The 27857-nt window shown below is 39.5% G+C and overlaps 1 protein-coding gene across 1 annotated transcript in view; it reads left to right on the forward strand.

Annotated features, from left to right (window-relative positions):
- The window catches only part of LOC144781362 (cholesterol 24-hydroxylase-like), a 272481-nt gene that overhangs the window by 75538 nt on the left and 169086 nt on the right, over positions 1 to 27857 (forward strand). The window contains exons 5-6 of the mRNA XM_078660153.1: positions 14487 to 14573; positions 17153 to 17291. Of these exons, the coding sequence (XP_078516279.1) occupies positions 14487 to 14573; positions 17153 to 17291 (226 nt within the window). The remainder of the gene's footprint in view (positions 1 to 14486; positions 14574 to 17152; positions 17292 to 27857) is intronic.

Genomic DNA, 27857 nt, shown 5'->3' on the forward strand with positions numbered 1-27857 from the left:
TTTATCTTGTTTTATTTATTTTGACGGTTCTTGGAGGGGAAAAAATCTTGCTTTTTTTCTCCCCTTCCCGAGGCTGCACTTTGGAAGGAAAAAATATCTAAAAGGAACAATATTTTCAGCACTGTGTTTTTTTCTGTTTTGGATCCATTTCACAGGGGAACGAATGAAGGAAAGGAGAGGAAAATAGTGTCATCTTCATTTCTTAAAGTCATGGTTTTCAACATCTGAGGAGAAGTGAGATAGAGACAGAATGAGGAGGACAGGGAAAGAGGGAGATAGGGATATTAGACTAAATGATATTCGACTAAATGAAAATAACACATTCACTTAGAGACAGAGCCAAGTCACCACAATATTTGGACAGTGTCTCATTAGAAATAGGCAAACCCTCATTGAATGCCACGACAGAAAAAATAATTGTTGCATTCATTCAGAAATGTTTAGTTATTAATTTATTGCATTTTATTCCAACCTTTCTTAACTACTTCTAGCATTTTCACGGGGAAATATGTAAGCCTAGATAAGGAATATAATACCAAAATATGGATCTGTTAACTAGGACCAGTTTTTAAATGTCACAGATTGAGGTTAAATACCAAACCACAATTGTTGACAGCAATGACCTTCAAAAACCCAAGGAAAAAAAACACTGATTGGAAGAAAAGAGCTACTGGCTACATCGCAAAGAAATTAAATTAATAAACCCCTTCAGTTACTGTGCATTTGTGCACTGTGTGCAAAGAACTTTATTTCTCAACATGAACTGATCTATTTTATGCTTCACCGACCACCTGCACTGGCAGTTTTGTTTGCATAATTTTTATCATTCTTTGGTACTGTTAATGAAGTGTTCCAAAATAATAATAGTATTTATACTGAAGGAGAATTGTGTTATTTTGTCTGCATCGGAATAACCAATAACCAAAAAGGTTTAAAATAGAAACTCCTGCTGTCTTGTGCAGGTATACACTCCACTCATTGGCTTTGTAGTATTTATGCAAGTAACAGCATGTCATTCTTCTATCAAATGGTATGTTGACTCATGTAAGACCACCTGTGATCCTGTCTTTATCTGTAGTGTCAAAATAAATGTTATTAGTCTCTTCATTAAAATTGCCTAGGCAAGAAAGTTAATCTTGCTCAGCACGCAATGGCATGAACTGAGCCCTTTTACTCTCTCACTTTGAGAGAAATGGTGAGGAGGTGATCAATACATCCAATTCTATAGGAAGGTTGTGTGTGATACCGGGACATAGCTAAGGAACAAAGATTAGTTCTATCTCCACCTTTCTGAGCCATGGACAGGGTGTCCAATGGGGACACTTTGGCATTGACCTTCAGCTGTGCTCTTTTCTCTCATCTTTTTTGTATTGCTCATTTAGGGTTCTTTTTGTGTCCCATTCTCCTAGCACAGGCTTAGAGCCTAGATGTTGATAGATGTCTCTTCACATATGCCCCCAAAATACTTTTCACTCACCATAGGGGCCTGGAAGGGAGTGGGCAACTTGCACCAGAAAGCAGAGGAATACCTACAGCATCCTTTACGATTTGCACATTTATTCTAAGAGACAACTCTTGAACTGTTCTCTTCATTGAATGCTGCATTACCAACTATAAGGATAATCCACAGTGATTCTTGTTGTATACTTCTGGGGTTGTAAATATTAAAACAAAACAGAAGAAAACAGATGTTGCGTTATCACTATATCTATTGATATTCAATTGATCTTTCTCATGAAGATGAAAGTTTGTTTGGCCCTGCCAAATTCAAGCTCCTAATTTGCAGATCATAGCAAGCATCAGCAAGAGCGTTTAAGATACTCAGGCCTCTTACCATCAGAGCACCGCTGTGTTTGATGCTACATGTATTGCTTTTATACATTTAAACCGTTTTCATCTTCTGGCTGATTTATTTAATGGTTATTTAATGGTGTGCGTCACACCCAAATAGGCACAGAGGGACAAGCAACAATATTCACAAGACTGAAATAATTCCTGATGGTCCTTCGACCGGACGATTTTATTAGAAGATAAGGAAATTGTTTTTCTGGTTGCAGAGTCTAGTTCATTTCTGCAAATCAACCTGGAATCCGCTGCCATAGCTACGGTGTGGGAGCCCTGAAAGCCTATTTGAGAGGATGTATAACCAATAGAGCCTCCCATAGAGGGAAGGTATACAGAAAGGCAATTAAAAATCTTGAGCAGAAACTGCGCCTCTTGGACGAAAAGCTTGGATCCTCCATAGGCTCTGTAGAAGAACGAGAGAAGCAGGCCGAGCTGAAAACACAGCTTGAAAATATATTACAAGCAAGGGTTGCCAAGAGATGGGAGGCGAGTAAGATCTCCCATTTTGAATTTGGGGAAGCCGCAGGCAAGGTTTTGGCTTGGAAAACAAAATCGGATCAAGCAAAAACATATATTAGGGAAATAAAATTAGAAGGCAAAGTTACAGCTAGAACCTCTAATGCGGAAATTGGGAGTGCATTCCAGGACTTTTTTCAGGCGATATACAAGGATGGGATTACGAACGACCCGGTGGCAAGGAGGTCGTGGTTAGATAAGGTCATCCTACCAACTCTCTCAACATCACAGAGTAGCCATTTGGAGATGGAAATATCAGAGGCAGAAGTGAGCAAAGCCATTGGACAATTAAAGCGAGGGAAGGCGGCCGGCCCAGACGGCCTACCAGGAGAGATTTAACTTATTTTAAGTGCAGTCATAGTTCCAACACTGACCGCCCTTTTTAACGGTATTCTCCTGAAGGGGGAGGCACCCCCAGAATCATGGAGCGAAGCAACGATTGCCCTGATCCCCAAACCAGGCAAGGCCCGACTGATTGCGGATCCTACCGGCCAATTTCGCTCCTGAACAATGATTATAAAATCTTTGCAACCATTTTCTCACCTAGACTAGGGAGCGTAATTGGCTCAATCATCTATCAAGACCAGAAGGGGTTCATAAAAGGGCGTCAGCTGGCAGATCTTACCCACGATTTGGTGGGAGCAATTGACATCGCCTCCACCTTCTCTCTTCCTCTGGCTACCCTCACCTTAGATGCAACTAAAGCATTTGATAGGGTCAATTGGCCCTATCTGGCCACGGTAATGAAAAAGTTCAATTTTGGGGACGACTTTTGTCGAGTTATTGATCTCCTGTACAGGGCCCCACGGGCTAGATTGTTGGTCAATGGTGTCCTGACAGAGCCCATTAAAATTACGAGGGGTACTAGGCAGGGCTGTCCGCTCTCTCCGCTCCTATTCAATTTATACATCGAGCCGTTTGCGCAGGTTTTGAGAGAAAAGGATAACATCCCCTCTTTTGAATTTGGAGGGTGGGAGAAGCGGTTAGCACTTTATGCTGACGATATCCTGATATATACGTCGGACCCAGATCGATCTTTTCCTATGGTTATTAAGAGGGCGGAGAAGTTTGGGCGGATTTCGGGGTACGAAATCAACTCAAGCAAAACGGAAGTAATGACCTGGAATATCGCTAATACACAGCTTGTAGTGACCCCCTTCCATGCGTTATCTGGGAATACGGATCACTCAAGAGGTTGGAAATATTGTGCAGACCAACCTAGATCGGGTTTTTAATGAATGCCGGAAATTATAAAAATCTTGGACTTTTCTTCCACTTCCTATACTAGGGAGAGTAAGTTTAGTAAAGATGTCCATCCTTCCTAAATTTACATTCATTTTTAACACCATCCCCCTGGCCTTTGATCCTAAACAGCTGGACAAATGTCAGCGTGAGATTAACTCCTTTGTATGGAACTACAAGGCGAATAGGCTGGCCTGGAAGAAGTTGAGAAGGATGAGAGAAAAGGGAGGGCTAGCACTACCAGATTTACAATACTAGCTTGGGCGTTTCAGATGTCCCATTCTAGAATGCTCCTGAAAACTCCCAACAAGTTCCTCTACAGGGTCAATGTATAGGGCCATGTTAGTAGGGGCGGACCTCCCAATTGATGGATTCTTATTTAAATTTGGGGATCAGAAGTTTATTTAAGAAGGTGAGGCTAAAGATTTTACAATCTTTGGCAAGAACCTGGGCGCAGATTAAAAAGAGAATAGGGCTTTCTTACTTCTCAAATTTCGCTCCCCTGTGGGACTCCCCAGGGCTTCCACCATGCTTGAAGGATAGTCTCGCAATCCCCTTGAAAGATGCAGGGATTGTAAGATGGGGTGAGTTATTACCAGGGGGGTCAATGGTAGAATGGGAAGAACTACGTGATAGGGTAGGTCCGGCCCTGTCCAGATTTAAACATATGCAGCTCGACAGCTGGGCAAGGGCTATGGGTAGGAAGGGTTTTCAATTAGGGAAAATTAGCAAACTAGAACAACAGCTGGTAGAAAGGCAAGAGGGAGGCAAAGAGGTGGCCATTTGGTATTGGAATATTTTGGAGGAGGAGGATGGGGAGTTTACCCTTCCTGACAAGCTTTGGGGAGGTGATTTAGGTTTTCAATGCGAGGAGTTATGCATAAGATCTTTTACTCTTCTGTATAAAGCCGTTAAACCAGCTTGGATGAGGCGTAACCACCTCTTTACACTACATCGTGCCTACCTCTCCCCTCTAAGGTTATCAAAGTTCCAGCCAGGAAAGTGTTGCAACAAGTGCAATCTCCCTGAAGCATCTGATCTACATATGTTTAAAGATTGCCCTTTTATTAGTTTATTTTGGGAAGAAGTAAAGTCCTCACAAGAGTCTATCCTTAATACTACAGTGTTTATTACTCTGCCATTGATAATTTTTGGGATAGACGAAAGTATCACCGGCCAAGCGAAGACTCTCCTTTTTATGCAATCCTCCTGGCAAGACGGCAAATTTGTACGTTTTGGGTTGATACCACGCCACCATCGCATGCAAGCTGGTTGACATCACTGTATGAAACATCCAAGTTGGACTTGGCCAGATCCTGCAGCAAATGAAATCTGTCTTTCTGGGATTTTCTGGTTCAATGGAGATAGGATTTCCGTTTTTTTCTTCTTTTTTCCTCGGGTCCTATGATTATGCCTACTATACTCCATGGACCTAGGGTTGTTGGTTCCCCCGGATAGAGTAACTGGTCCAACAGGTTAAAAAATACCTAGATGGAGTAATTGCTGGTCCATACCCCCCCTTCCTCCCTCCTTGTGTCTTCTGGTTTCGACTCCCGCCAATATGTTAATCGTGTCCGGGATGGGAGAGGACTAAGATCTTGTTTGTCTCTCAAAGTAGGACACGTAAGGTGGTTTACGTTTCTTGGTAAGAGGGTAAGGCAAATGAGGACAAAAAAAAGACTGAAATAATTCCAGAGCCATTGTCTGATGGGTTCACCCTGAAGCACGAAAACATAACTTCCTATTGATTAACATAAGAGTGCAGGTGTAAAGCATCACAAGATAGCACATTCACTTTACCTTGCTATGAGTCTTTGAAATTGCTATGAGCTGATTACAGCTATGTGAAACAGGAAAACAGTATTGTACTTTGAAAAGAAGTGCCAATAAGTTATTGGGGGAAACATTCTATATGGCAGATACTAAAGCAGGTCTGCTGTCTTGAACACACAGCGGTTTGAAGTTTGTAAATGGGAGCAAGCACACTCACTTGCGCGCACACACCCTTAATGACCCTAAATATGTGAACTATCTGTCTTCCACTAGTGGGAGATAATGCAGACACTTCAAATCGCCTTGAATGCGGAGTTTCAAAGACACATTAACAATCTCCATATTCTAATTCTGACTGCACACCTCAATGTAACATAGTAGATTCTTACCAGGCCCTATTAGTCCCCCCATCAACCAGCGTTGTCATTATGTTTTTTCCTCCCTCATTTTACTTTGAGACTCTCTTCTTAAAAAACCAATAACATAAAAGTGCAGTCTTCTTTGTACTTGGACTCCAATTACAACGGGTCTCATGGGGGAGATGGGGAAGTCGATGCTCATGTCTGTTATGTTAGGCCTAGATGGTACCTGTACATCACTACAGTTCTCACTACATAGTATGGGAGACAGACTGCCTGGTACACAAAAATGTTTACACAATCACGCAGAAATGCACGCCATCATCAGTGTAGGAAAAATAAATCACTTTCTTTATTATTTCACCCAGAAACGCCTCCACTTTTTCTCCACGGGGACGTAAAGGAAGGAACCCAGCTCTGCACCCTGCTAATAGGCAGCCGGAATAGAACCGCAGAGGCGGGACCGAGATAAGAAGGGCCATTCTAAGTCCTCTCCCAGCTTCTAGTCCTATCAGAAATCCCGCCCCTGATGTTGTGTCTGTCTTCCAATTGGATTCCGGGATGCACTGATTTGCGTCCTAACGCCCCTCGTTTTAACAGGTACTGTGCTGATTAAGACTTCGCAGTACAGCTGTTAAGTTCAATAGAAAGTGCCTGTGTGAAGGGACGTAGCTGAGTTCCGCCCTCACCATCACACATGCGCAACCCAGGCATGCATCTCCAGAATGCCATAAACATACACGGCAATCTGAAGATGACTGCTTCAGCCCCACCCACTCCCTCCTCCAGCAATGAGCTAGAGAGGCTTCTACACACACTGGCAGTGCAGAATGCTTATAACACAATCCTGTTCAAACGAACATGTTTTCATGTCTGGAGTGTGTGGCTCCTCGCAGGTGGCAGGGCACCGCCCGTTTGCCCAGGAGGACGAACCGCCCCTTGCCTCGCTGTTGAGAGACTGCCCATGGGTGACGAGTGTGAGGAGGGACTACCTGCTTTGCTTACACCTTTTTCCAGGGTGACAAACATGTAGTAGTGTGTGAGGTACTGACCTTTCAACTGACCCCTCTCTCCTTGGTGACAGGTGTACGTAGTAAGGTGTGGGAATAGACTGGCCTCTCCACTGAGACCCCTCCCCAGGGTGACAGTTGTGTGTAGTAGTGTGTGGGAGGGACTGACCTCTCCACTGACGCCTCTCCCCTAGACAACGGGTGTGCGTATTACGGCGTGAAGAGGAACTGGGCTCTCCCCTGAGACACCTCTGCCGGTTGCCAGATGTAGGGAGGAGGTTCCCTCCCCACTGAGTACAGAGGGACTTGCTTCTCCACTGAGACTCCTACCCTTTGGTGGCAGGTGTGCATAGTAGGGTATGAGGAGGTGCTGGCCTCTCTGCTGACACCCCTCCCCGGGATTACGTGCATGCACAGTAGGGTGTGAGGAGGGACTGGCCTCTCTGCTGACACCTTTCTCCTAGGCAGCATGTGTGTATATTGGGGTGTGCGAAGTGACTGACAACCCCTATTTTCACAATCCTGTGAGACTCGCATGGATTGCTAAAAAAATGTTTAAATAATTTAGTTTGCTTCTTCTTACTATGTATGCCTGCTTGACCTCCTCACAATTAGTAGGGGATGGGCAAAACACCTTTAACCTGCCCCTTTATATATCTTTTTATGATAACACCAGGATTTTTCCTCGAATTCAGTAATGGTGGTATTTAATTTCTGTTACACCAACAGTCAGCTAATCAGAATGACTCCCTGTAGCCGCTCGTTTCCAGTGAGAAAGCCGAGGTGAAAAAAGCCTTCTTTACAAAAGCAGATGGCTCAATTTTTGAATTTCGGCAAGATATGTAGATATGCCGTTTACTGGTGAGCATTTGTTGCATGTAGATTATTCACCGGAGCAAATGAAGAAAAAATGACATTGCAAACACAGGGGGAGAGTGGTGTACAAATGGAAGTTTCTTTTAAAAGAGGGAGCTATCAGATTGAAGAAGCCAAGATGGTAGCCTTGACCAGACAAACTACAAATCATACAACAAAATGTATAAGAGCTACTCCTGGAGGATACCATAGAAAGGCTGCCATTAAAGGAACAAGATACAGGAGTGTGCTTGGCATCCTTCTTAAGTGATTACACAATCTTTACGCCAAGAACTATGCTAGCCCTGTGCTTTGAAAACCGGTGGTTTATCAAGGCACAGAGGTTCCAACTAATGACCCTTCAGGAGATGACTCCCTTACTGAGAGAGAATGACTGGCAACAGCAGACCTCTACGATATATATGTTCACACTCCAGTGCATCCAGCACATCCCAAGTACCTAAGGTTTGCAATGAAAGAGGGGCCCGTCGCCAATTAGAAGTTCTATATTTTGACAATAATTCGACTCCAAGAGTCTTCTCAAGAACACCTTTGATAGCAGTAGCACACCTGAAATGTCAAACAATTCACTTGTACCCCTACCATGACAACTAGTAAACACAAGTTCATTTTAGCAATGCCAAACAAACAGGTGGACAGACATTTGAAGATACTCTTTTTAATCTTGAATTTGCAGGCAACATAAAGAAATCCTCACCAACTCCAGATAAAATAAATCCTTTTTGGGAACATGATGGCCAACAATGTCTTGAGTTAGCCCTCTAAGGAGAAGTGTGAATGAACTGGAGGGTTAATTCTCCTCTACCAGATGTCTCATTATCTGACAGTGAGGAATGCATTGAAACTGTTGGTTCAAATACTTGATTACATGTGGGAGCAAATCAGGAATGGTTAAGCAGCCAAAGTCTGAAAATACAGGTCCCCTGGGAACATCTAGTGTTTGTTACAAACCAAGCTTTTAAACACGTTTTTATTTCAATACTGCACAGATATCACATTACATGTTAGCCCATCAGGCGCAGTGCATCAGAGAGGGGTAAGGTAAAAACCACCAGTTAACATACACTCCAGAGTAGCAGTACAAGGTGTCACAGCGGTCTGCATGTATGCCCATATGATCCGCTCGTCGGCTTCATTGCTGGGCGCTTGGTATCTGTGTGGCATATAGCCCATTTCCCATAGATAAGGATTATGTGCAGTATTAACTAATATAACTTGTATTGATGGAAACAGGAAAAAAAAAAGAAAAAGAGAACCCTGGCAGCGACTAGTGGTGATCGCTCGCCCCAGATAGGAGACCCAAAAGAGGATTATCAAGTGGCGGGCAGAGTAACCGTAATGCACAGGGCCAGTGCCGCTCAGCTTCTCGGACAGGTCCACATTGGTGCATCGGAGCGGGGGTTTTTTAAGAGATGTGACCGAGGCAGCAGTCCAAAACAGTACAGCTTGCAGAGATAATGGCACAATGGCTGCTTTGTCGTGTCCGCCATTAGAAGCATGTATGGGAAACGGGCTCTCTTGCACACTGCTGGAACTACAGCCTGAGTCGTTAGTCCGCCCCGTCACTAGCCCAGTCACCGGCACTTCGGTTCACTCATCCCACATAGATACAGCCTGTACAATAGCCCAGTGGCAAAGAAAGTTACGAAAGTAATACCGTGGTGGAACACAGACAATATGACAAAGAGGAATCACTTTCACATGCACGCCCTTCAAGCCATCATAAGAATGGGATGAGGTGCATCATTTGAATCTTTATGAACATCAACTTTAAAATATCCTATGTTAAAAACAGCCTTCTTAGTGGCAATTACATCTATATGACAGGTTAGCGAACCGCAAGCACTACCAGTTTAAAATACCTACTTGAATGTTCACAAGCACAAGGTAATCATGGTAACAAATTCAACGTGTTTATGTCAATAAATCAATACAATTGCCCTCGTTCTTTCAGAATTCACCTAATGTATCAGAAAGGTTGTTACTTACTGTAGACATTAGACAGACCCTCCAGCTTTTCGCGATTTCGCGATTCGCAAAATTATCGCGAAATCAGCTGAGGACCGCAATGACCGCGATATTTACCTTTTGGGCCGCGAAAAATGTCTCCGGCATTCCAAAAAATAAAATGGTGACATCTTATTGGCTGTAAGCGCACACGTCACTACGTGGCGCCGTACAGCCGTAATTGCCGAGGCCGGCCCCTGAAGGGGGCCTCGAGAACTCCTTTGCAGCGCGACTGTGGTATACCCCAATCCGAGTTGCGGCTTAGAGCAAAATGAATATATGCACCCCTTGATTGAACGTGTGCGTGCCCCTGTAGAACACCCAGGGGAAAACGTTCAATTATAAACAATTTTCAAAGTATGCGCTGTTAATAAAATGCTTCCATGCAGGGCCGCCGAGTAACTGGTTGCTACTATGCTGCAGTGCGCAGGGAATAAACATGAGTGGATGAGCTCATGATAATAAATTAAATGTTTTTCACGGCCACACGTCAGCCAGTCTTCTTGTTCTCAGTTAAATTCGATGAGTATATTTACCATAGAGCTGGAACCCAGTCTCGAGGTGAGAGGTAGCTTTGACGTACGGGAAAAACTGCTCTGAACGTGGAAGCAGGTATTTTGTTCCTACACAAGAAAGAGAAGGCCAGCTTCTTGGTGCCTGCCACTGGGTACTTATGAGTGATTTTGATCGACCCCTTTTTTACGATGGTGGCGATTCTGCCGTGCCGCTGTATAACCGCAGGAAGTAGAATTACGTGACAAGGGAGGACCAAACCGTGGATCCGGTAGATTAAATTATGTGGCTAGAAGGCATAAATTAAGGTACAGCATTTGGCACATTCTGTATCCCCAGTTCACTGTTTGGTTGTAAACACACGGCATTCAGCGTGGGCACAAGGCTGGTTAGATCTCATTTGCAATCGGCAAATGTAAGGTGACCAAATAAACTCTGCAAGTCGTCTGCCATTTCCAGGCGCCTTATGTACAGTTGTGTTAGTAACTTTTAATCTGTTCGAGTCAGAGCCAATGTTTTGGTCGGGTTAGATATTTATAGAGCACAACTTTCTCCCAAAAAGTAGTCTTAACGCTGTAAAAGAAAAATCAAATGTCTAATGAGAAATAGAAGCCACAAAACCAAATAAAGATGCAAAAAAAAAAAACCCATGTATTTAAAGCCATTATAAATTTGGGAAGGTTCGACTTTTGACACAGAGGGCAAGGAGTTCCACTGGACTGCTACAACCACAGAAAAAAGCGTGATCTCCCGAAGTTTTCCTTTTTTTTTAACACTCTGGGATCTCCAGAAATTAGCAGCCAAAAGAGCTCAGTGTGTGAGTTAGTCTGTAACACTTGTAACAATGGGGAAAAAGAAGAAAGTTAATGGTATCAATCGCTTTGGTGGCCGAATCCTGCAAGGTCCCGGGCACTGTGTTTGGGGAGGCCTTGCAGGTTTCCTGCTAGTGAAATGGTTCTAAATTGGATGAATGGTGCCTGCTTTTTTATAAGCGTCCTTTCAAAAGCAAACGCAAATATATTGCGTGCACCTGTGTGTGTATGCGTATAATTAACATTTAGGTGTAGGTTTACTTGTGTTGGTTAACAATCATTGAGCTTCATAGTCAAAGACCTCTTCCAAACTAAATATTGATCAACCGTTCACGAACATACGGAGAAAAATATCACGCTCAGAACCAAATGAAATGGCGCCGGGGCGAATAAAGTTCTACAATAACAAAGAATGCCATTTGTATAGTAAGCTAGATGGTAAACTTGCTGAACTGTCAGGATAATTTGCGTAGAGAAGTCCACAGATGCTCGAAAGGCCATACAAAAATGCAACCGCATAAGTAAGAATGCTGAATAGACGTGGTTGCATCTTTTGAGAGAGAGGTGTCACCCTGCTCCTGTACATCCCTCCAAATGAGAGACTGACAACTTGAAGCTGCATGTGTCTTCAGAATTCCATACTCTTAAGAAGGACCTCAGTATCTATGTGGTCATGGGACTCCTTGGTGCCTGGCTATATCCTTATAATGTACGGTAGTGGGTGCTTTCACCACAGAAAATGGGCATGACTGGCAACTCTCTGCTGTTGTGCTTGGCTTAACCTATGATCCAGTATATTACCACAAAGGGGAATATAGCAAATAACATTTTAGACACTTTAAACATGCCTATTTCAGAGTGGAATACATTGCTGAAACATTTTCACATTGACTTAAGGCCGAAAAGGAATGATTACGAGTAAAATAAAGTGCCGCTAAATGCCGCTAAATTTCCGTTTTTGTGCCGCTAAATTTTCATTTTTGTGCCGCTAAATTTGCCAATCCATGCCGCTATATCCTGGGGGGTCTGATTAGATGACATATTATGTATAATATATTCAAGAGGCCCAAAACATTTGAAAAGTTACACTTTTTCTGTGAAACATGCTCTATTAATATTAGGAGCCCCTGTACCGAAGGTACCATTCCAAGATGGATTGGACAAACAATTCAGGTATGATACTTTAAAAAAAGCAACATATTAAACAAAAGGCACAAGCAATAAGAAAGAAAAAGGCTACCTTAGCCAATCTTGGCAGTGTATCATTGACAGACATTTGTAATCCTGCAACATGGTTTACGAAAATGAGTAGACTTCCACGCTCAAAATAAAATTATTTTAGTCCATCAATCTTAAAAGTGTTAACTGCCACTACACCCTCTTCACATCCTCCTCCATAGGGGGAAAATACAACAACATAATATTTACACAGCATGTGAATCTAGAAGAGATTTCACACAATGAAAGATACCAGTTACCTGCACATATGGTTCTGCAGGTTGAAACTTGTCTAGATTTACATGCAATTCCCCCACCACGCTGGTAAAGAAGAAGAGTAGATGCAGAAAATGTGAAGTGTAATTCTCATTCCGAGGCATTTTAAGCATATGGTCTTCATTGCAATGAGCTGTAGTAACTCCACTCAAGTCAATGCCCAAAGGTAAACAAAAAAAGACTACTAGTAACACTTCCAGACCTAGCCCTTGGATTTTGGAAATATGCACGGTACGTGAATCTAGTTGAATTTGAAGCAGCAACACTATAATTACAAATATCTTAGCAGAAGTAGTCCCTATTATATCTTAAACTTGTTTTGAGGCATAACCAAACAAAAAATTACTCATGCCACAAAACTCTATGAGCAGTGCAAGGCTGCGGGAGACACCGAGATTCACTTTGGAAATTTACAGAAGTTGTGTTTCATTACTGGCACAACTTCCATTAGATTCCATAAGTGCAGAGGGTTAAATTACTGTAAACCCAATTCCAAGACATGTTATCTTCCGTAACTTTACTGTCAACCTCTACAAGAAACTGCTTGCCATATAAGATGTGTCAAAAAATCTAAGATTTTCCACTCCAGGGATATCGTTGATGATGATGTCACTGGAGATATGGTGACGTGTGAGAGATCATGGCAAGTGCTATAGTGAAATAAGGGCCTTACTACATAGCTCACCATCATTTTGCATACTGAATTTTTTCCATTTTCATGGTAAACTAAAGTAGGTGAAACTGAATCATATTTGTTTATAAAACAGATTATTTTGCGATGTAATGTAAAGAACTATAACTTGAAGTTTCTCCAGTTAAGTTTTTTTGCAATACTTTGTTATTAGGCTGATGGCCTGGCGTTGCACCCTGCCGCCAATGACCATGCCCCAATTTTCTAATTTATTTTAACAGAGTTTTATATAGCGCAAACTTGACCCGAAGGTATCTGGTATCAGAGCACTTTACGTAGCACCAGTTGTGTTACATGAGTACACATTCATTTTTGTTAGGCACGGGGAGATTAAGTGATTTGCTCAGAATTACAGGATGTTCAGCGTCATTGCCGAGACTCGAACCCAGTTCCCCAGATTCGAGGTTGACCGCCATAGCCGTTAGGCCAACTCCTCTCCCCAAATTCCATTTTGCATAACTGTCTTCCATGTCCGATGGGCGTTTGTCACATGGAATGACTTTTAACATTTGACCACCCTAAATGTATATGGGTGGGTTTGAATTGCCATTACTGTCTTCATTTTGGCTGCAGAATTGTGTAGGTGTATTGATATCCTGGCCAAATTTGTTTTGTAATGGAAAACGGCATTTTCACCCAGGGTGACAACTGCTGCCTAGTTTGTAGCCCCCATGACACTAGTGCACTGTCCCCATGATGGAATCTGCATGCCTCTGTCCAGATCTGCAGAACTTCGACATTGCACATGGTGGTGGTGGTGGGCAAAATGAGTAGCGCTTTGTGACCACACAAATCCTGACCTCACTTCTGAAACGTGCGGTGTGTTAACACACCCCTCACTGTATCTCACTCAACATTTTTTTCTTTGTTTTATACAATTCTTTCAGAATTCACAGAACAGATTTGCACAGAAAACATGGTGTATTTTGACGGCCACTACTTTCATGCCAAGTTAGTTATTGGAATGCACAGAGCTTTACTCTATGCTTGCTGAAATGTTATCATTTAATTTGGGTAGGAAAAGTAACTTTTGGCATCCTTCATATCTTCAGGCTTTTGATATATCTACGTGAGAGCTGACAGGATAAGTGTAATTAATTGTTTTGACCCCTCAAAATCGGGCAATATTATTCGTGAAACAAAAGCCACTCTGTTTATGAGAAATGTGTCTAAAACAACACTACAGAGTGTTGGTAGCTGAACCTACAATTTTATAATTAATCTATAGAGTTTGGTGACCATGTTGGACCTCACACTTTAAATACGTTATAATAATATATGATTTCAGTAGGCTGGGTTTTGAAAGATTGGACATTTTCTTTACTTCTACACCCTCTTTTTGTAACAGATTTTTGGGAAATGGATTGGTGACAGCTCGAGATTATGATCATTGGCACATGCAGAGAAGAATTATGGACCCTGCATTCAATCGAACGTAAGTTACACTTACACTTACAGTTCATGAGCTGTTTCTGGAATATTCAAAACAAAGTATGTGCAGATTTGTTTGAAAAATGTGATGTTTCTAAAAACTTTACAAACAATAATTGTACTGGGTAACAATATCTCTTTCCAATCTTAAATCACTGTTTGCATTATGAGCAAGGGTATGTTTGTGCACAAATTCTCTGTCATCTGTTATTGTGAAATTGTTGTGGTTGTTAGGGGATTTAATTTTATCTGGGCGCACCATGCACTAATCAAAGCTTTCCTTTACAAATCATCCTAATCTTGGATTTAATTAATTTGATTCAAGTGAAGTGAACCAGTACTACAAACTCCACTATGCATTGGGATGTAAAACAAAAGTGTAGGACAGGCACATTATACATCTGGTGACATCCTTTCGCCCTCCAGTGCACGACACAGCTATCACCACTGTGTAGGGCACCAGCAAAATCAGTTATTTAACACCAGTATATTTGCAAGTTATCATGCACTTTAATACATTAAATAGGATATTTAAGTTAAAACATTAAATGCAAATCCTGAAGTATCTTAAAGGGTGAATTGTAGAAGAGGAACATCTTTCCGCGATGGCCACCAAATTTCTGAGCAGGAAGAATAGAGTAATTCGGGAGAGCAAGCTAGCTGAAAGCTGTGAAATAGTAAAAATGCTGCATATTACCTAGCAGTGTATAATGACACAAGTTGTCAAACTCTATGAAAGAAAAGCTTGAACCTACCTAGACCGCAAACGCTTTTACACTGTGGTGAGGTACACAGCAAGGAATCGGTGATCCCTCCTTGTTTCTCCCTTTTAAAATAACATAATGAAATGGTAACACCATTTTAAAGATCTGAAGATGATAGCCATGGATTTGTCTGCTGAAGAACATTGCAATTTGTTTGTTTGACTGGGATATACAGTTGTCCATTGTTCAGGTTCGAATGGTTGTTTCGTTTTGAGCTAACTTTCTAATTATTTTGCTTCGATCCCATTTTAAGTGGTTGTGGAACTGATAGATTTAATCTAACCTTTTCACAATGGATATGTAGTTTGATGATATAATATAATTTGTCAGTATAACTTGAAAAGATGTGCCACAAATAAAGGAAACAGGTAGACAACTTATGTCTTTGATATTTATATTGTGCATATGATGGTGAAAGGGAATATATCTAATGTGTACTTGTGTTTTAGGATGATGTGGAAGTATGGCCTGAGCTAAATGCTCTACTGATCTAGCAAACATTGAACCATCTGGATGGCTTTTAGGTGGTTAATTGCCGCAGGAGTTGTCACCTCAACCACTGACATGTGACATGACACCCCAATGCAGCGACTTGATGGTAGAACATGGTAGGGTAGATGGACCCAGGCCGAGGCATGGAGCGAACCACCCTATGCATAGCAGATGATGAGAGGACTTTGGGTAGATGCAAAAAGAAAGAAGCAAGTAGGGGCAAGGTTCCACAAGGATGTCTGTAAGAAACGTTTTAACCCCTAAGCTATCTCAATTAAACCTCAATGTGAGATCTATTGTTAATGTAATGCTCTGTTGTATACACATTAACTATCCAAGCAACGTTAAGATGATTGAAACTGTGACCATTTGGTCTGGCCAGCATTATCTTACCAAAGTTGAGTAAAAGAAAATACGAAAATCATCTCAATGCAGCATTTTCCCATTTAAAATATAGACATAAACCAGCAACAACTAGAGCTGAGCGAAATATGAATATTGGGGACATTTTTTAATACAAGATATACCCTTCAGATATTTTTTCATTGCAAGGGCATTTCAGATCGATATTTTACCCAAGTAGACCGTTCTAATAATTTTTGGGGCACCAAACTATAAATTCAACCTTGAAGTACAGCGTTTTGAAACCAAGCTGCTGTTCTTTTAACGTGGGCGGTCCACAAACATTTCAGGTAGATTTTTTACCTGAGCGTATCCTGGGTACTTTTTTGCCCCAAAACTAGAAATCTGAATAAGAGTAACAGTGTTTTAAACATGATAACCCATAAATCAACTCAAAGTTAGATTTCTCAGCTGAATTTTTATCTCAACAGACTGGGTAATGTTTTGAGTGCGAGATGCATTTTGCAAAATTATCCATAAATTCATGTAATTTTGCTGAAAATATCTTATAATTACGCTATAATGAATTGCGAAAGTTATGGCCACCTCTTGTGCCTAACTATTTCTACCCTTGATGCCAAAATTACTACTACTTTGACAAAAATAAATTAAATGTGAATCTACACGTTAATCGAGCTATTTGCACTTCTAATTTCAATTCGCTCCTTAATATGGATATGCCAACCAGATACTAATGAAAGTATAGCTAACCCTGAAGAGAAGTTTTCAGAAAAGAGTTCATAACAGTGCATAGTTCTTGTATCACCTACTTTTAAAATTAAGACCTTTCAATCCTTATGACTGCTTTCAACATATAATCATCAGCATATTTTCCTTAATTTATACATATTAAAAATGCACACTATATATTAATGATGTTACCACCGTTGTAATAACCAATATATATTCCTTATTTTGCATACAGCTACCTTATGAATTTAATGGGACCATTTAATGAAAAAGCTGAGGAACTAATGGAGATACTCGCCGAAAAAGCAGATGGACATAAAGAAGTCAAAATGCATGATATGATGGGCAGGCTGACCCTTGATGTTATTGCAAAGGTAACAATCCTTTTTAATTCTGGGCTGTGAACATATGAAGAATTGTATTTCTTGGAATGTAAAGCAGTACTAAATGATAGAAAACTAATGAGTGTTCATTTTCGATGGAAAAAGACAATGTGAATATCAGTTTTACCAGATCCAAGAAAGATACAAATATCAATCCTTTACCTTCTTTTTGCAAAATGTATATTGGACACCTTTTGACTTGCATTACTTTTTAGCCACCCAGTGGAGAGGACTATCAGCTGGGCCCTCAACCTGTTGGTCATTTTAATAACAAATCACTATGACTGCTTTTTTGTGGTGGCCATCAGGTTCGTGCCTGCTCAGGATCGTTATGTACTACTAATCAAGTTCCTTCACCATTTATAATCTGAATGTTAATTAAATTATAACAATCCCATTAGGAATAAATGTGGAAACGGACGGGAATAGTAAGCGAGGAGTGCTAGCACCCCTATAGAATGAATCTAACCTTGCGCACTGGAAAAGCGGCAATCTAGGATTGAGCAATAATATTGCGGTTTAACAGAGGGGTACACAATCAAAGTCCACTATAATTTGGACAGAGGTGCAGTTTAGAGAGCCAAAGTAATCAGAAAGGAAATTGAGTATGCAACTCTAGGCAATTGCATAAGTCAGAATACACCAGAGAATCAGAGGCGGGTTTAGTATAGTTTTGGAGATGTGGCAGAAAAGCCAGGATACTTTTGTCAGTTTGGGACGCCTTCATTTTATGAAGGAACCCAAAAGTGATATTGTGAAAACAGGTTTCTTTAGTAATACTTGCCCTGCTTTGGGCATTTCTATCTATCCCCCAATATATTTATTTATTTATTTAAAAAACAATAACAAACCAAAGCAATCGGGGACACAAGGACCTGTCAGCATAGTAGTGCAATAATAAATAAAGATGTGTTGTGTGTATTTGTAAAGTGCATTTACATCCACGAGGGATATTGGTGCTGAGCAAATGTATGTGCCTAGCCCTACCTCTGGTGTGCCTAGTCCAGCCTATGGTTGATTGGTTATTTATTTGAAAAGCCAGGTCTTCAGCTTCTTGCAGAATTCAAGAGTTAAGGAGGAGGCTCTGATATGAAGTAAGATGCTGTTGCACACATTAGGAGCAATGTAAGAGAATGCCTGTCCTTATAATCTAGTTCTGTTTATGCATGGAATGTGTAACAGTAGTACTCCTGAGGAGCAAAGGTTTCTTGATTGTTAGTGAAGGAGATGCAACTTATTGAAGTAGGTTTTGTGGTGCCTTGAATGTGTGTGTGAGGAATTTGAATTAAGTCTGTTTGTGTATCGGGAGCCATTGTAGTTCCCTGAGGTGTGGGATGATGTGAGTTCTGCGTAGGAGATTGAGTACCAGGCTGGATGTCGAGTTCTAGATAGTTTGTTGTCTTCTAGTGCGTTGCGTGGGGATCCCAGTGTCGAGGATGTTCCCATAGTCCAACTTGTTGCTGACTAGGATATGAAATGCAGTTTTTCTAGGTAGGCATTTGAAGATCTTCCTCAGCATCTTCAAGGTGTAAAAGCAGGATGCAGTGATAACGTTAACTTATGCGGTTATGTCCAGTTTGTTTTCAATGATTAATCTGAGGTTCCTGGCGTGGATTCTGAGTGTGGGTCCAAGTTCAGCCGGCCACCAGTTAGAGTCCCTTGGTGTGGGTGGTGTTCATACGGAAGATCTGGTCGATGTTGAGTTTGAGACAGTTGGCTTTCATCGAGTTAGTGAATTCAGCCATGCAGACAGTAAACTTTTTTTTGTAAGTGGTCTTGTCTGAGAGTGAGAGAATGAATTGCATTTTTTCTGCATAGGAGAAGATGTTGTGTGCGGCTGTCGTTGGCCAGATGGATCATGTATGCTTTAAAGAGGGTGGGACTGAGCAGTCCGCTTTGGGGCACTCCATAGATCATTTTAGGGCTTCAAGGAGTAAGGTGCCAGGCTGGCAGATCCAGTGGAAGGCGGATCCTTTGATGCCGATCTCGTGCAGGTGCCTGATGATGATGGAGTGTCAGACCTTGTCAACTGCTACAGAGAGGTCCAATGGTATGCCCTTCTTTCACCATACCAATTGCCTTCCCTATTTTATAATTACATGATATGAACCAGCCTCATTATATTCTTTCTACTAATATATTTAACAAGGCTAGACAACTACTGGGATTCTCTTAATTAAAAGCACATTCACAATATAAGTTTTAATAAAAATTTCAAGGAAAATCCCAAACCCTGTCTAAGCTCCCAACTATATTATTCACATTCAAGGAAAAAGGCAGAAAAGAACCTGGTTCCACGTAATTCCACAGAAAAAGGGTGAAAGTGGGCATAAGAGGGCTTTTTTCAACAAAAACATTATATGTATTATTTCCTCACTTAAAAGTTCATAAACCGTAGTTAAGACAAACACAATCACTTTAAAGTATTTTGTTCTTTTAATCTATTTGCCAGAAGAAAAGGGCACCATAGGAAAGGGAGAAGTAAAGTTCACAGTGTATATCAATACAGAATCATTAAAAAATTTAACCTTACTACTGTTCATGTACAAACATCTTGGTATTCACAAATGGTGAACAACCATTCTTTACTGCTGGGTCTAACACAGCATATGTGGTACAGCCATCACAGCAAAGAGTGGCAATAAGTTGTGTGTCTCTTTTCTACTACCACTAATGTTGCTTGTGAATTTGACTAGAGACCAAACGTTGAACCCTCTAGTTCTCATCCATCAGATGAGTAAACTGCTTCACTATGCTCATGATCAGTGATGGCTCGCTCATGGGTGGGGGAGCATGGCACAGAACCACCAGCACATCGCCCAGGCGTGTGTACATCTCAAACAGCTTGCCAACATGTTACATTTTTACATGAAAAATAGTTTTTTGTTTACAAATTGAAGAGCAACATCATGCCAGCAGCAAAAGGGGTTCCACTGTCCCTTTGGAATTGTGCTTGTGTCAGGCAGTGGCTTTACAGCCACACCTCACACATTCACATTAGATAGCCGATTTGCTCCTGTAACCTCTGACAGTGCAGCATATCTGCTAATGAAGCTTTGGTGGGGTTTGTCACTCATCATCCCTATATCCTAGCAGAAGGCAGGATAGACAAGGGGTACCTACCACCAGCACTGTAATGGCATCTGATGGGGCAGTAGCTCCTGTCTTAGGGCAGGACAAGCAAAAGCTTAATTCATGACAGTTTGTGGGATACAGGACCCTGGAGCAAAAATCATGCAGAAGTCGACTGTGGTGCCCCAAGATACATTTTATTAACAGCTTGTATGTTTGTGTGCATGTCAGTGAGAGTATGTGTGTATACATTTGCATGTGCCTGAGTATCTACGTGTGTGTCCGACTTCTGTTATAACAAAATCCATTCTCTTCATGTTAAAAATGTTAGCCTTTATTATACTATTGCTTATGGTTATGAACATATAGGATGAGAAATACTTCATAATTTCAGTAAGCTGTGAGTATAATTCCAGCCCTATGAATTACATAAAACCTAAATCATCTAAATGAAATGGAATGGAGATATTAGAGTGAAGTCCATAGAAATCAGAATCTTTGTCCACAAATTGAAACATTGGAAGTTAAGGGTGTATAAATGTAGACATATTTAGTATAAAATGTGAATAATATCACACCAAATAACTTTACATTTTAATGCCTCATTTCTCTAAACCTTCTACCAGTTTCAACGTTTTCAGATACACCTAATCAGCTGTAGTATGAAGATCTGGACTTCATCGCCACTGTTGTTTCAGGGGCCCATTCAAACATTGTGAAGTCAACAGAAAGGGACCCTGTGCAAATATTAAACCTTCAACAATATAGAGTTTAAGAAACAGAAGTGGGCTGCATAGCAATTGCTTTTTTTTGTTTAAAGAAAGGATTTTATTTATAATAGTAAAATACAATATGAAAAAACACAAGATAAAATCCATGCATACAAAATTGTTAAATCACTAGAGAGAGAGAGGGAAATAAAGGGAATAGAGAAAAACAAAAACGACAATCGTATATATCCAAGTTAAACATAACCACTTTATAATAATGATTGTAAAGCAGAGAGTAATACGAAACAATAAATCAAATAGTTAGTACAATAAATCCAATACTGAAAGTATTCATAGGGGTTTAGGTACTTCTTCAATTTGTTTTATTTGCAGACAAATCTAAAAAGCTATTATGGGTAGCCATAGGAAATCTATTGCTATCAATCTATGATTGTAACAAATACCATTCCACCTGGCTTGGTAAGAATCCTCAGTACAATCCAGGCCTGCCCTGGTATTCTGTTGAAAAGCAACTGCAAGAAGTACATCTATTATGTGAAAGTTACTAGAATGAGAAGCCCAATCTTCAGAAACACTACCTAGAAAAACATTAATAAAATAAAATGGGACTTGTGTGTGAAAAATGTTATTGATCTATTGCCAGACTTATAACCAAAAATTATAAATATGGGAACATTCAAATAGGATATATTTTCAATTTGCTGAATTAGTATTACATGACCAACAGGAAGAAGAAAGAGTAGAGTTTATTATATGTAATGAAATAGGAGTATAAAAAAGCCTATTATAAATGTTTGAATAGTATTAGCTGCTCTAGAAGATTTCCTTATTTTAGTCCAAATTTTGAAAAAGGAAGTTTAGAAATCAGATTCCTGAAAGAGTTCCACCTCTGTGTTACTCTGAGAAACTGGAAAAGAAGTTAAATGTTTCTTTAATTGGGATGCAGAGAAATAGTTAAAAGCTAAATTATAGTAGGATGGGAAGACCTAGAAATAGGAAAATGTAAAAGTTGATCATAAATTGATTGATTCACTGAAATTAAAGATATGTATTGAGATTCATAGGAGAAAGGTAAGGAGAAACGTGCTTCATCAGCAGTTATAAAAGGGATATGTGTATCCTCATGGGAAAAGTAGATAAATCCGACGAATTCCTTTAGCATGCCATTCCTTCCAGAATATAATTTTTTTAAATTAATTTTAGATATTTATTGCACCATATTGAGGTCTGCAAAAATTGATCTTTAGCATCTTGATAAGAAATAAAAATAGGTTGGAGAATTTTGCATGTATTATTAAAAATAGGAAGGGATAATGATAGAGGCCTATGTGTAAGAGAAAGAAATTATTTAAAAGAAAATGGTTGAATAAAGGATTTTTCAATATTAGTCCATAAGGGTAAGTTTAATGTAGCACCCTCTTATAGAAACAAAAAAGATTGTTTGAGGGAAAATGCTGTAATATGGGAATGAAAATCGCTACCTAGGTGTATAGGTCTTTTAAGTGTCTGAAGAGACATACAAGCTTTTTTGTTATTACAATAGAATGAAGATAAAATAGAATAAAGTATTTTAAATTGGAAGTTTGGAAGATAGGAACCAGGTTAAAAATAAAAGATTCAATCGGGACGTAAGAGATTTCAATGCTGTTTGTAATTCATTGAAATTAAGAGAGACAGTTTTCTTGATAGAGGACCATAAACCAAGATATTTGATTTTATCCGAATTCCAACTAAAGTTAGTAGAAATAAAATCTTCTTGAAAGCATAACTTATTTAACAGAATAATTTCACACTTGGGAGCACAGATCCAAAATGATTTACCTCTGATAGAAAAGACTGGTATCAAGGCTTGTGGATGTGAAATAAAAAGTAAAATATCACTAGTATAAACTGAAAGTTGTAATTGATTATCACAATATTGAAAGCCTTTAATTTGAGAGTTTAGTAAAAATGTTATCAAGAAATATTGAAAGGGAAAAAGAAATAGAAGAGGAGAAAGAGAGGAACCTTGTTGAACACCTCGATATAGTGAAAAAGATGGAGAGAGGAGACCGTTAACTAAAATAGCAGATGTAGGAGAGAAATAAAACAGAGAGACATAATTAATAAAAGTAGTACCAAAACAAAACCATGATAGAGGAGTAGAGATAAAATGTCAGCTAACATGATCAAACGCCTTTTAAGCATCAAAAGAAATAGCTGCTAAACAATGTGTATAAGATTTGGACTGGCTAAGGACAGTAAAAAATAACCTGGAGTTATCAGAAATATGTATACCCTTAATAAAACCACATCGTTTTTTGACCAATAAATTGAGTCAAGCGCGTTATTAAATGAAGAGCCAACGTGTTTGCGAATATTTTATAATCTACATTAATCAAAGAAATGGGCCTATAGTTTTTACATAATGTATGATCCTTATTGCCCTTGAAACAAAGGCCTACTAAATCATCCTGAAAAGAACCACTAGATGATTTTTGAGAAGAAATAAAAAAGAGAAAATGTTGATGTCATTTGGGAAGAAGCCGTTTAGAGAAATGAGAATAAAATGCTATGCTAAAACCATCAGGACCTAGCATTTTACCTTGTTTAGTAGTATGTATGGCATAGGAAATGTCTTGAATTAGAATATCATCATTTAATGTTGAAAATTCTATATTAAAATGAGAAGGAGAAGTTATAGAAGATAAATATTGAAGAATGTCTTCTTGAAGTGTGGGAGGGTCCCGAGTATAAAGATCCTGTAAGAAATGTGTAAATTCTGATAATAATTTTTCATTTTTATAAACCCTACGATTAGTGGAGGTGAGAATAGATTCAATCTTGGTGCTTTTCTTTTTAACTTTGAGGTAATTTGCTTGAAGTTTTCAACTTCATTCTGACCACCATAGTATTTGGCAGAAGCTTTAAGTGAGAATGAATTGGCATTTTCTGTAGATAATTTATTAAAGGCGAATTTGAATTTAATGAGTTCCTTTAAGCAAGTTTTAGAATTGTGCTGGAAGTAAGAATTTTCTAATTGTTTAATATGTGCTGCAAGTGATTTCAATTTATTAAATCAGGCCTTCTATTTATGAGATGCAAAGGAAATACTGAAATCTCTGGAGGCAGCTTTAAAGGTGTCCCATATAATCTGGGAAGAGGTGTTTGGGTTCTCATTTTCAAGAAAAAATGTATTAGCAAAAGATTCAAAACTTTCAGTAAAATTGGGATCCAACAGAAGAGAATTATTTAATCTCCATCTTCTAGTACCTTGAGTAGGTTGAAAAAGATCCTAATCTAAAATGACAAGAGCACGATCCAAAATTAGTAGGGAATCTATGTTAGAATTAGTAATATGTTGTGCAAGTGATTTAGAAAAAAGAATCTAGTCGAGATTGGGAGAAATGTACAGGAGAGTAGAACGTATATAAAAGTGTGGGATTGCGTGTTCTTTAAACCTCCACTAGAGACATTTCTTGGCTAGTAGATGTAAACTGAGAGTGCATGTGGTAAGGAATGAAATTCGATTTAGAATTACGGTCAATAATAGGATCAAAGACCATGTTACAATCACCACCTACTAATAAGTAATCATCCTTGTAAGTCATTAATGAGGAAAGGATTTCGGGCCAAAAGGAGTTGTCCGGGAAAGTGGGTGCACACATAGAGGTGACCACTACACAACTATGGCATTCAAAAAGAAATACTCCTAGAGTAAGTGTGACAATAGATGTGGTTTACAAATTAAGCACTGTCTTCAGTTCAATCCAGTCCCCAGGCTCTAGGTAGTGGCATGGTTCTTCACTTGCTAAAAATGTAGCCAAAGTCACCTAGGGAGTGATAGTGCATACCAGATCAGCCGAACTCTTGCATTAAACCAGAATGAGAACATTAGTAATATTCATAAGGGCAGCTGGTGGGATTCCAGAAAATCTCATGGCTCTGCCCATTTGTATCTCATGAAATAACAAGACCCTATTGTTGTTGGGCCTGCTTCTTATACTTAACAATTCCAAAGGAAGGGCATCTGCCCATTTCAATGTTGTCGATGTGCACTCCTTTACTACTCTTACTTTTAAGGTACCATTTGCTCTCTCCACAACTTCTGATTCTTTTTGTGATGTCTACAAGGGAATTTTTGCTCAGCCGTCAGTACCAGGCAAATAAATCTCAGAATCTAATTGTTAAAATATGTTCCACTATCTGTTTCTAAAGAACCATACCATTTGGTTAAGCAAATGTAGGGATCAACCCCGTTAACAAAAGTTTGGCTATAGTGATCTTGAATATCCAGAAATGCACTTACCTTATACATGAATCCTCGAAAGAATCACATTAAATCCTAAACATTTTCATTAACAGCACACTTTAGAACAACTTCAGCAATTCACGTAAAACAATACAGTGCATATGTCCAATACCTGTGTAACTACAAAATAAAATTAGCCAAACTCCACGATTGCACACGCATTAACACCTCCAAACCACATGCCATACACCATGCAAAATAAATCACTTCACAAAGTGCCCAATTTATACTCCTGTAATGCAGCAGGACATTTACACAAGGGATAATCCACATGATTCCAGAACGTTAATTCTAACAATTTTGGAGATACACATTTTATTAAGATTTCAGATCAAAAACGTCCCAATTTGCCTATAACAATCCTCGCTACCAAATCTGTCAGTGCATTGCATCAATAAATTACCGAAGGGCTCGATTTGAAGGACCCGGGCCATGTGAGCCACAAAGAACAAGTGGCCCATGACAATGAAAGGAAAGCTACACAAAAAAATTCAAAGTACTAGTCATAAAGGTTTTTTTTAAATGAATACTAATTATAAAAGTAAAGGTGTGGTAGTAATTTTAAATCCGCATCAATGAAGATCATAAGTCTAGAGAAAAAGTCTAAGTATAGAGTCAATTACCTGACTGCACTAGTCTACTTTCAGATAAATGATCATAAGGTCTTGAAATTAAAGATATTTAAATACAGAACTGAGTAGCATAATGACATGGAGAATGCTCGATAGGAAATATTGAGCATATCCCAGAAAAGCCCCTCTCATGACATGGTGTGACATGAAGTAATAATAACAACCAGTAGATTTTAAAAAACACATTAGACATTCATTTCAACATTGCTAGAGATGCCATCAGAAGGCATAATTAATGCTAACCCTTGACCTAAAAACGAGAAAACAACATTACATCTTTGACATGTTAAATACAATGGACTCTTCATAGTCTATATAGGAAGAGTAAAAGTCCTTTGCTTGTTAGAATAGTAGGAACAGTTCTAACACAGCTTCATCGGTAGTCACTAAATACATTATTATTTTTGTATCAGCACAGCACCACAGAACACCTTCCATTTCAACTATTTTATGAGAAGAAAGGCACAGTAGAAGGAAATTGTGTACCTAGAAAACTCTTTGTTACAATTTTAAAAGTCATGTTGTCTTCAGCTGTAATGTAAAATACAAAATACCTAATAGATGTTTTTTTGCTGCCTAGTTATGCTAACTTAAATTCACAAAGTGAACATTGAAAGTTTAATTAATGAATCTGCTCTCACAGTGGTAGAGCTGTTGTCTTTAGTCTGTAAACATGCTTTCTGCCCATTGGCCAAAGAGTGCATTAATAACATTTACACAGAAAGGCTGCAGGGACAACAGCCTCCCCTAAAGTCCCATGTTAACTTTCCCATTCTCACTGTCTTGTGCATTTTCTCTCTCACGTTCTCTTTGTCTGTCTTTTATTTCCTCTTTCTCTGTTTCTTTCCCACACACTCCTTCACATTACTGGCTTCTCTCAATCTCTCCAATATTTTGTCAGTCTCCTTCCCTCTATTTTCCCCTCTTCTCCCCTCTTTTCTTCTCCCCACTTTCACCCTTTTCTCTTCTTTCTCTCTGTATGTGATAAGTTATATATTTAGTTTTTTCTCTTAATTCTGATTCTTATATTTCTGTTTCCTCATAAAATATGATGTGTTCCACAATACACTGATGAATACAAGACATAATTGGCTACTCAATCATTCCTGACTGAGTACAACTGGAGACACCTGTGCTAGCCACAGTGGATGGCTTAATCAGTTGTTGACCCCTCCCCAATTAGGATTAGAACCTGTGGTCTACACGGCATCTACAACTGCCACATTAACTTAATGAGCTGATTCAAAAGAAGGGGTGGAAGAGGAGGAGGGTTACGAGTGACAGAAAACAATCTGTGGAGTAGCTAAAGAGGAGAAGAATAACAGAACAATAAAGAGAAAGGAAAAACATGATGCTTGGAAGAGCAGAAAAGGGAAAACGTCAAAGAAATAAAAAATGGAATAACAGGTAGAGAAGATAAGGCAACATGACATTAGGAGAGAACATGGTCATGTGATAAATGAAAATAGTATAGATGTCAGCGTAATTAGATGACTGAACTCTCTTTTGAAATAACCTCTGAATTGAGGCAGTCAAGGTTAAGTGCTGCCTGGAAAAAAGTCAGCAGTGTGGTCACCTACACATATATGTACACATGAAGGCTATATACAAATGGGTACCAGTGGGACTGAGCACTGACAGCTTGACAGACCAGCACAACATGGTCTCACTGTGATGTCAGTGAATATCCGTAGCTTTGAATCAGCTAGATAGTTTTAAGTCCACCAGCCACCGCTGGCCATCGTGCTGTTGTCCCTGACATTAAGCTGACTTATTATATATATATATATATTTCTTAAGGACTGCTGTTGTAATGGAATATTCTCAGATG

This window comes from Lissotriton helveticus, chromosome 9 (genome assembly GCF_964261635.1).
Source record: "Lissotriton helveticus chromosome 9, aLisHel1.1, whole genome shotgun sequence".
Classification (NCBI taxonomy): Eukaryota; Metazoa; Chordata; class Amphibia; order Caudata; family Salamandridae; genus Lissotriton; species Lissotriton helveticus.